The sequence below is a fragment of the Vollenhovia emeryi genome, unplaced genomic scaffold (assembly GCF_000949405.1).
Source record: "Vollenhovia emeryi isolate VEMERY1.0 unplaced genomic scaffold, V.emery_V1.0 DF939521.1, whole genome shotgun sequence".
Taxonomy (NCBI): domain Eukaryota; kingdom Metazoa; phylum Arthropoda; class Insecta; order Hymenoptera; family Formicidae; genus Vollenhovia; species Vollenhovia emeryi.
The window spans coordinates 24,740-35,988 of record NW_011966845.1 but is presented as its reverse complement, the minus strand read 5'-3'; the positions used below and the strand labels follow the sequence as shown (position 1 = coordinate 35,988).

The window sequence follows — 11,249 nt, the reverse complement described above, 5'->3', positions numbered from 1 at the left end:
GACTCGGAAGGCATTTAAGAAAATCGATCGATGAGCGGGAGGTGGAGCGACACGCGAGATACACCGTGGTGGGAAAAAACCTAGGCGCGGCGGGGAGCGCGAGCGACGGGCGACCCGAAACATAAACATAGTATCTCGCGCGTCGCTCCACCTCCCGCTCATCGATCGATTTGCTTAAATGCCATCCGAGTCCGGCCTACCGTATTCTGCATCCTCATTCGCTCAGACGTGTAAATTAATTACTCGAAAACTATTGTTACTTTTGTACCGCGGTACATAATATTTCTCCTTAGATTAACCCAATCTACCACTATTTTCAAGTTGGCTACTTTTGCATCAGACACCCTGTAGAAAGAAATGAAGATGCGGCGGAAACGGAGGTCCAGGTGAGAAAGGAAGGAATGAATGGAAAGGGATGGAAGGATGAGTGGAGAAGGATGAATCTCTCTCTCTCAAAGGCGAGCGTAAAGGCGAGCGAAATATAAGTTTTTATAAGTTTTTATGAGTTTGTGAACGGAGCGGAGGTCCGTTTTGTACCCCGCAGGGTCAATAAATATATCTATCTATCTGTTATCATTTCAGCAATTTTTCATTAAAAAATGTATTTTTAGTGAAATTCTGCAAATTTCATAATATACAATATTTATAAAATTTTTTCACTAATTTTTAGTAATATTAATTAACTTTCATCTAATTTCACAGTATTTCATTGATTTTCATAACGAAACTTATGATTTATTTTGAAATGGTTTCAACAAGTTTCCAATAACTTTCATTTCACTTTTCATCAATTTCATTACATTTTCAGCAAAATTTTTCCATCAGAGTATCCCTGATAATATCAAAATAAATCATAAGTTTCGTTATGAAATTCAATGAAATACTGTGAAATTAGATGAAAGTTTATTAATATTACTAAAGTGAAAAAATTTTTTAAATGTATATTATGAAATTTGCAGAATTTCACTGAAAATAAATTTTTTAATGAAAAATTGCTGAAATGATAATGAAATTGGGTCAATTGCAAGAAATTTTCAACCAAATTTCAGCAAATTACATTACGTTTTCAGCAAAATTTTTCCATCAGGGTATTTATTAATAAACATCCTTTTCACGTCCTAAAAACGTCCGGCGGGGCCTTAAAGTTTTGGTCCGGCGGGGCCTTAAATCAAACGTTTTTAGGACATCCATATAAGTAACATTGGACGTTTTTCAAAAGTCCTAAAGATGTTCATGGATCTAAAATGGACGTCTTAAATACGTACGTAACGTCCAATATGTACGTTTTTAATACGTCTTTAAAACGTTTTTGTGCTGTCTGGGAACTTAAAAGCTATTTTAGGACCTGGCACAGGTGAAAGTGGCCAATTAAATTAATAAGTAATTAAATCTATATACCGTATTTTTCCAACCCGTCCTGCGCGCCGTTACTATTGTAATAAATGCTAAGTATAGCATTTAAAAATAATTTATCAAAATCGTTCAGCGATTTTATAACACGTGAATTTACTGACGATAATGATTCCACCTAACGAATATCTGTGTTATATGTCCGAAAGTAACGGCGCGCAGGACGGGTTGGAAAAATACGGTATATAGATTCACTTATTAATTTAATTGGCCACTTTTACCAGTGCCAGGTCCTAAAATGGTTTTTAAGTTTCAATTTGATTAAATTTTAATTTATTATAAAAGTTGAAGATTTCTTTATTTGTATTTATGTATTTGGATTTTTTAGGGCACAATTATGGTTAACAAATTGTGGACGTACTATTAGAACCTCGATTCTACCAGAATTCATATAAAAATTTTCGTGTTTGTGGCAATCACTTTCAAGATTCCATGTTCTTGAATGACTTAAAAAATCGTCTACAGCCATATGCAGTTCCGATATCAAATATTAGATTAACAGATAATAATTCAAACAATTTGCTATCAATTTCTAATAATGAGATGCCATATCCAAGTAATAAAAGCGAGAACTTCTTTTTAACAGTAATTTTTTAATGATTGGGTTAAAGCTAAAGCTATACTTATTTGTTGTAGATATGTGTCTAACTAATCAAATTATAAATCAAGAACACAAAGAACTTGAAGAAGAACAAGAAGATCAACAGTTGCAAATCGAACACAATAAGCAAGACCAAGAAACACAAACAGATGCCACATTAACAAAGAATTCGCCACGAAAACGAATATTAAAGAGAAAAATTGTTTGTTTACAGAAGAAATTACAAAGAAGAGATAACAAAATACAAAGAATAAAACGACAATTAGAACAAAAAGATATTAAACCAAATATTAAGTACTCAGAATTAAAACGACATATGCTGGCAAATAATTTTATTTAATAAAAATACGACGTTTCGACCAGTAATACTGGTCCTTTTCAAGTATAATTACGTTACATCCATCAAATGTTACAGCAAGAGATCTAAGAGTTATATAGTTACAATTAAAACAAGCAAATCAAAGTGTTAGAGAGAAGACGTGAGTCTACTTACGGCGCAGAAACGTGTCATGGTACATAAGAATTACAGCGACTGTCATTAATTCTCGTCGAATAAATAGGTGTATAGATGAATTGTCGCAGTTCATGTGCATTGTTATAAATATCAATCGTTGAAATAAAAAGTTATATTAACACGCACAATGATAGATACGTCTAGTCATAAGTCTAAGAGCGAACTGTTTAGAACCGGTATAATAGGTCGTCAAAATAAAGTAAGTTAAAATAAAGGTGTCAGGAGGGGATAAAAAGATAAACTAATAAGAATAAATAATACATTGAAAGTCATCGATAGAGTTCAGGTCCTCGAAATAAAAATTCAAATATTAAGTGTTCTGTTGAAGAATATTGTAATATTACAGATCAAATGCTACCATCGACCATTGCTACTTTTGTGAAATCACAGGTACAGCTTAATCATAAGTTATTAAAAGGTAGAAGATATTCTAATGAATTTAAAAATTTTTGTTTAAATTTATATTTTAATGGAGCTAAAACCTATAACCTCTTGAAACAACAATTTTGTTTGCCAAGCGTGAGAACTATCCGGCGTATGATTCAAAATTTAAAAATTCCTCCAGGATTAAATGATTTTGTTTTTGAATTCTTAAAAACAAAAATAAACAATTTAAATTCTTTAGATAAGTACTGTATTTTATGTATGGATGAAGCATCGTTAAAACCAAATCTGTATTACAATATAAATCAAGACGAGGTTATTGGTTTTGAAGACTTGGGAGAGGGAAAGTCAGAATTGCCTGCATGTAATGTAGCAGTACTAATGCTTAAGGGAATGTGCAATAACTGGAAACAGCCTTTAGCATATTTTCTTCTTAATTCTTCTTGTTCTGCTAGTCAACTAACATCTATTATAATTCAAAGCATAAAAAAATTACAAGAGATTAATTATAAAATAATTACATTTGTAACCGACATGGGAGGAAATTTTATGCAAGCAGCAAAAGCATTGGGAATTACCGAGTGCTCGCCATTTTTTATTGTTAACGAACAACAAATTGCGTACTTTGTTGATCCACCACATGCTATAAAAGCAACCCGAAATAATTTTTATAAAAATAATATTACATATAACGATACATTTATCTTGTGGAAATATGTTGAACAATTTTACGAAATAGACAAAAGGAGTGAAATGAATAAATTAGCACCAAAATGTTAGGGCGGCTGGAAGTAGTGATAAAGGTCGAGCAACTCAGGATCTGTGCAACAAAAGATGCTTTATTATACGACACTTGTGAATTCGTGAACGTACTCTTGTGTGTCAGACAAAGGACTTGAATCATGGATAATGTAGTACAATAGAACGGTATCGTCCTGTTCGTAAGATCCCTAGCAGCGCGGTGGCGAACGCCATCTTGGTAGGTCAGCCCGTGGCACATCGGAAGTAGGTGGCAGTCTAGTAATCCTTCCAATACTCCCCCTCGAAGTGAGCGCGGGCGGATGTCCCTTGGTCTTCGTTCTTCTTCAGCTTTTAATACCAAGCAGTTTTAGACATCTTTCGTGCTTTGGTCGGGGTAGACCCTTGGTGAGAGCATCAGCTGCCATGTCATTCGTCTCAAGATATTCAATTTTGATGATCCCATTTTCGACCGCATCACGCACGAAATGATGACACGTCGATGTGTTTCGTCCTGGAGTGAAAGACGGGGTTTTCAGCCAACTTCCTGGCTCCGTTGCTGTCGCAATACACCTTGATGTCTGATTTCTTTTGATCGAACTCCAGTAGAAGTTGCTTTAGATGATAGGCTTCCTTTGCCGCTTCGGTAAGCGCCATGTACTCAGCCTCCACTGAGGACAGCGCCACACTTCGTTGCTTCCTTGATGCCCATGCGATTGGACAACCGCTTAGAACGAACGCGTATCCGGTGAAGGATCTCCGGTCGATAATGCAGTTCCCCCAATCCGCGTCGACGTATCCATACACTGGTCTTCCAGTCTTCTTGTAAGTAAGTCCGAGATCGGAGGTCCCTTTCAGATATCTTAATATGCGTTTAGCTGCGGACCAGTGTGTCGAATCGTGGCAAATGTTGAACTGACTTAGGTAAGTAACAGCATGTGCGATGTCGGGTCGCGTGCAGACCGCCAAATACATTAACGACCCAATCAATTCCTGGTATGGATAGGTCTTCTCGTCTTCTTCCGTTGAATCCGACTTCTGGAGCTTCACACTCGGTTCAAGAGGAGTGCCGATTGGTTTGGCGTCCCTCATTCAAAGCGATTGAGTAGGTTGGCGATGTATCCTTGTTGTTTGATTGAGATTCCAGACGTAGTCTGTTCGAACTCCATTCCTAGGCAATGTCTTGCAGGTCCCAAATTTCTCGTTTCGAAGTTCTTTGATAGATGTAAGTATAACTCGTTAATTCTTGAAGTTTGCTTCGAAGCGACCAAGATGTCGTCCACGTAGGTGATAATAAGCGTCAACTCTTCGCCTCGCCCTTTGTAGAAAACGCACGGGTCTGCTGAAGAACGTTTCGCACCGAAAGCCAATAGAGTCTTGCTCAACCTGTCGTGCCAACACCTTCCGGCTTGTCTCAGACCATATAATGCCTTATTCAAGAGACAGATTTTGTTTTTGCCCTTTAAAGCCTTAAGCATTTCGACTGATTTTCTTCTAATTCCGCTGTCCAGTGGTTCGTTGTCGATTATGCAACGTCTCGTCCGGATGGATACTATGTAGTGCGTTCCTCGCACGTAGATCTCAACAGGTATTTTAAAGCGACTAAAAAACTTTTAACGTTTGTGCGTTGGCCCGATGGCCGCGCACGCGCGGGTCGCGCCCCCCTTGGTGCTTCATTGTTTTCCTGTTGCGTAGAGACTCAACAGTGCGACAATTTTTCTGTGCAATTTTCTCTTAATATTCTTAGTCCTTTTTTCAGTCCATAATGGGGAAGTCAACTCATAAATCGAAGAAACGAAAGAGGTCGTCATCGAGGGATCGGCTAGCGGGTATCGAAAGAAAGATTTCGCGTCTGATTGATATCCTTGGCGAAGGAGAGGTTAGAAGGCCTCGCGCCTCTCCTCTACCATTTTCTTCGTCCTCAATTCTCACTCACCGGGACGACCAAGCGTCGGGTAGTGAGCAATCATTAATACTTCTCGCAGAGGAGGACACAAATGCCGTATCAGGGGATGACATATCGGCGACGCCTGCTAGACAGGACGAGCCGAGAGACTCTCAGATCTCAGGTGTGTACGGACGTCCCAGCTCTGTAATAACAGACAGCGGAGCCGACACAACCTATTCCGATCCTCGGAATAATCCCTCGTTCCCGTCTTTTTTCTTTTTCGCAGATGTGGTAAGTGCCCAGGGTAATAGATCACCTTCTCAGTTGAGAACATCTAACCTAGAAAACGATTCTGCTCTCCCGATCGCGGAGACGGTTGATGAGTCGGCAAATATCCTGTCGAAGGAACTTTTCGGTTCTGAGCTGAAGGAAGCGGAGACCAAACCCTGGAACGTCTTGGTAACCGAAAGATGGCGAGATCTTATACACAAGGGACTTACTCAGGATCAACGAGACGCCTTGCTTAAAAAATTCTCTCCATCAGAGGAAGTGACCTTTCTCAAAGCCCCTGCATTGAATCCTGAATGCAGGTCGGTCCTGAAGAATAACTCCATGGTTAAGAGAGACGATCATAGCTGCGAGAATCAAAACCAGGCAGGCGCGGCGTTGTGTGCCTTGGGCGAGGCCATCTCTGATTTCTTGAAGCCTGAGACACAACCCTCTCTGAGTCCTGAGGTTCGTGGGGCAGTCGCCAAGGTTAAGGAAGGTGCCACGATACTGGCAGACCTCTTTTATCGTCTCTCACAGTCTCGGAAGGCCCAGATTAAACCGGCGTTCAATTTACTGGCCAAGACCACAGCTGACGCCATCCCGGCGGACAATTTCCTGTTTGGTGCGGCTTTTGGAGAGGAATTTAAGAAGGCCTCTTCGATGGAAAAGTCCTCCAGAAGCCTTATAAAGCCGTCCTTGACGGTGTCAAAGAGAGTGCAGCAACCAATTAAAGGTCCAGTACAGAGGGACTTCACCTCTTCGGAAAACTCCCGTGCCCCTGCCCAGAAGACGAGACCGAAGGCGACGAGGAGGTCAGGGGCATCGAGCAGCAGACGCCGGTCGCCGGTGCGGTCCAGGTCTCGATTCAGGAGACATTAAACAACACGCAGGTACAGATTGCGGGGAGACTATCTCATTTCTTTTCTAAATGGAAAGAGATCACCTCGGACCCGATAATCCTGCAAACCATCGGGGGCTATCGACTGCCCTTTAAATCTCATCCACCTGACCAAACTGCTGAACCGACGGTTCGCCTGTCAAAATCTGAAGAGCAGATCTGCCTCTCAGAGGTTTCCAGACTTCTCGATACTGGGGCAATAGAAATTGTATCGGAATGTCAGGGTCAGTTTGTGTCCCCTTTCTTCGTGATTAAGAAATCTTCAGGTGGTTGGAGATTTATCTTAAACCTTAAATACCTTAATAGGTTTATTAACGCTCCACACTTCAAGTTGGAGGACTGGAGGACAGTGGTCCGCCTTCTCTCGCCCCACGATTTCCTGGCTTCAATAGATCTGCAGGATGCCTATTTTCTAGTGCCGATTGCCCAGGAGGATAGACAATATCTGCGCTTTCGTTTCCGAAACCAGCTCTTCCAATTTAAGGTCCTACCGTTCGGACTCGCCTCAGCTCCGTACATCTTTACGAAGCTGTTGAAGCCGGTAATGTTCTCTCTTAGGGAGAAGGGCTTCCTGTCAGTCGTTTACCTGGACGATTTTCTTCTTATTGCACCCTCTCATCAGGAATGTCTCGAAAATATCTCGGCGACAGGGACGCTCTTATCTTCACTCGGTTTCATTATTAATAAATCCAAGAGCGCCCTCACTCCAGCAAAATCGTGTCGTTTTTTGGGTTTTATTTTTGATACAGTTCGTTTCTCTGTCTCGATTCCTTCGGACAAAAGGCAAAGTCTCAAACAATTAACTCACTCTATGTTGGATAAGAAATCATGTAAAATTCGATCACTGGCTAGTTACATTGGATCCCTAATCTCAGTCTGCCCAGCAGTCCAGTATGGCATCTTACATACTAAGATCCTAGAGAGAGTAAAATTTTCAGCTCTCTTAGCCTCACAGGGCGACTTCGAGAGTGAAATGATCCTTCCAGACTCTATTAGAGAGGATCTTCGGTGGTGGAAAAACATTTTTTCGGATCCCTCCCAACGCAATTTTATTAGATCGGGCAACTTTAAACTGGAAATTTTTACAGACACTTCCTTAACAGGTTGGGGTGCGGTCTGTGGCGAATTACGCACCCATGGTTTCTAGTCACCGGAGGATAAACAAAACCATATAAATTACTTAGAGCTTCTCGCGATTTTTCATGCATTAAGATGCTTTGCGGCGCATTTGAAGAATTGCGATATTTTATTGAGGGTAGATAACTCGACCGCGCTTTCTTACGTAAATCGCATGGGATCGGTCAAATTTCCTCATTTATCCGATCTCGCTCGAGAGATCTGGTCCTGGTGCGCGGATCGAGATTTATTTATTTACGCATCTTATATTCCGTCAGCTCAGAATATTGAAGCTGACACCGAGTCACGTACCGTTTCAGAAGAAACTGAATGGACGCTTCAGCAGGACTACTTCAATAGGATTGAGTCTGGTTTCGGCCCCTTTGATATTGATTTGTTTGCCTCATCAATTAACGCAAAATGCCCTCGTTTCGTTTCCTGGTTTCCAGACCCCCTAGCGGTCGCGGTTGACGCATTTTCATTAAATTGGGGCAGCATGTACTTTTACGCTTTCCCCCCATTTATTTTAATTCTAAGGATCCTACGAAAGATTATTACTGACAAGGCAGAGGGCGTGATCGTGGTCCCTTGGTGGCCGGCCCAGCCGTGGTTTCCATTGTTCAAACGGCTTATTATTAACCATCCAATTCGTTTTGAACCGGACGTTAATTTGTTATCGTCCCCTTTCAGACAGACACACCCAGCATGGAGCAGGATTTCCCTGGTTGCCGCGAAGTTATCCGCCAGGCATTTATAACCAGAGGAACGCCAACAAAAGCAATGGACGCTATACTTGCATCTATAAGAGGAACAACGATGGCTCAATATCCCTGTTGAAAATACCCGATTAAAACCGATTGAAAATTTTGAATCCGCATGAATCTGGATTCTTGATGCGGAAAATACCGATTGACGCGGATAGGGTTAGATTTGAATCGTGTTCAATCTGGAATTTCCAGATAGATTTTGATCCGCGTCTATCGGTTTCAACCCGTGATAAAAGTTCGCCGATTGGAACCGATTGGCGCGGATTCAAGTCAATCCGGAAAAGTTGTATTAAAAACAATAGACAATTCAGATACAAATTCGCCGATTGGAACCGATTGGCGCGGATTCAAGTCAATCCGGAAAAATTGTATTAAAAACGATTGATAGACTTCGTCTGAAAATCCGATAGAAACCGATTGTTACTGCTTTAATTCTATCTGGAAATACCGGATTCAATCAAATTACGGATTGAATCCGATTGATCTTGCATTTCCACCAATCCGGTGCCCGATTGGCCCGATTGATATCGAATTGAAACCGATTAATTTTTATAGAAATCAATGCGATATCTATCGGTTTGAATCGGGTATTTTCAGCAGGGATGCAAGGCCCATCAAACGATGGTGGTACTTCTGTAAAACGAAGCAAACTAGTCTTTTCCGTCCATCAGTCTCGTCGGTGTTGGAATTTTTATCTGCCTTGCTATTGGAGGTCGGGTCATACTCCACGCTGAATACATATCGTTCAGCCATCTCTCTTCTATCTTCAAACGAGTCTCTCACCCTCTGATAAAGAGATTTTTTAGAGGAGTAGCCGCGATCAGACCTCAACGCCCACGTTATGATATTATCTGGGATCCGGCCCCAGTGGTTGAGCATCTTGCTACCTTATACCCTCATGAGAACCTATCTCTGGAATCACTCTCCAGAAAGTTAGCTACGCTTCTGGCGCTCACAACCGCCCAAAGGATGCAGACGCTCGCAGCAATAAACATCTCAAACATTGTTTTTTCGGAAGCCTTGATTATTAAGATCCCAGCTAGGCTTAAAACCTCGGGAATGGGTAGGTCTCAACTAGGGTTGTAACGAAAGTGGTTATAACGAAAGCGAATGCGAAAGCGAAAGAAAAAAAATCTTTTTGCGAAAGCGAAAGCGAATGCGAATGCGAAAGATCTTGTTTCTTTCTACTGAATGATATAATTGACAGTTAGGAAAAATGTTATGTAATTAATAATCTAATAATAATAAAAAAATATTTCCAATTCAAATTATTGAATGAGAAATGCAAATTAGTAAATTAGTAACTTATTTATTTTAATTATAATCATATGAAATACATTATTGCAATGTAACACAGAACAGGAACAAAGATATCACTTTCTAATATTAAAACAAAATAAACATTTCTATTATTTCAGAATAAAATAAAGCTCTCTTCTTACTTCTAATTAAGAATTAACTACCCATACAGCACGCATGTCTAAAAGACATCTTTAAGACGTCTTTTAGACATGCGTGCTGTATGGGTATATTATACTTTGGTACTTCTTTCTTTGTTTAGAGTTCACATTTATCTAATTATATGAAATTAATATTCAAAATTTAATAATGGCAAATTATATTTCACAAAGAGCAGTTTTGCTGCTTTCTCACTTTTTAATTTATTTCTCAATGGATCATAAATTAAACTAGCACCACTGAATAGTTGCTCGCTTGGTACACTCCCTGGAGGAGTTGCTAGGAATTGGCGAACAATTGGGATTAAATCTTTATATTTGTTACTATTTATGTTCCACCACAATAGAGGATCTTCTGTAAGCTGAAGTTTTTTGTCTTTATTGTATTCTGTTAACATTGACTTTAGTATAAAAAACCGATTATCGGTGTCAGAAATTGAGCTTCGATTCAATGAATCATCTTCATCAGTGTTTGAATTTAAAATATTTGCTAATGAAGATTGTATTTGCGACAAATATTTCCTTGCGTGCGTATTTGTTGCACACTCGTCATCATTATCATTGGACGACGATTCCAACCTTGATTTTTTAGCTAGAGGTGAACTATCGGATATGGATTCAGAATCAGAATTTATGAGGCAAATAAGATCGGATTGTACTTGCTCTTTTAGAATTTCACTGAAAAATTTTAATTTATACCTAGGATCTAAGTAGGTGGCAATTGCAAATAAATTGTTATTTTGTAGTTCCCCCCTTATGAAAAAATACACTCAATCATACGTTGACGGTCCGAAATAACCATCAAATTGAGTGTAAACCTTCATGAAACACTCGATTATGAAGGTTTACACTCAATTTGATGGTTATTTCGGACCGTCAACGTATGATTGAGTGTATTTTTTCATAAGGGCCCAAATCTTGAATTTAGTTCATTAATTAACTTTCTTATAATTCTCTTCAATATTACTGAAGTATCTGTCTTACATTCTTCTTTTTGTAGTGTTAACTTAAGAACGTGAATGAGAGGTATAACTGACGATATTAAAATTTTAGTACTGCTCAATTCTCGGGTGATCTCTTCAAATGGTTTCAGTACAGCTACGCATTTTTCCATATCCAACCATTCGTCAGTAGATATTGTTATTTTATTATATGTGCTCAAATACAGTATCATGGAATCTTTAATTTTTAACAGGCGTTCCATCA

The 11,249-nt window shown here is 39.6% G+C and overlaps 1 protein-coding gene across 1 annotated transcript in view; it reads right to left on the bottom strand.

Moving 5' to 3' along the window:
- Positions 1 to 9,921: 9,921 nt before the first annotated feature.
- The window catches only part of LOC105557321 (zinc finger BED domain-containing protein 4-like), a 3,081-nt gene continuing 1,753 nt past the window's right edge, over positions 9,922 to 11,249 (bottom strand). The window contains exons 3-4 of the mRNA XM_012004531.1: positions 10,957 to 11,249; positions 9,922 to 10,795 (exon numbers count right to left, since the gene is read on the bottom strand). Of these exons, the coding sequence (XP_011859921.1) occupies positions 10,175 to 10,795; positions 10,957 to 11,249 (914 nt within the window). The 3' untranslated portion in view covers positions 9,922 to 10,174. The remainder of the gene's footprint in view (positions 10,796 to 10,956) is intronic.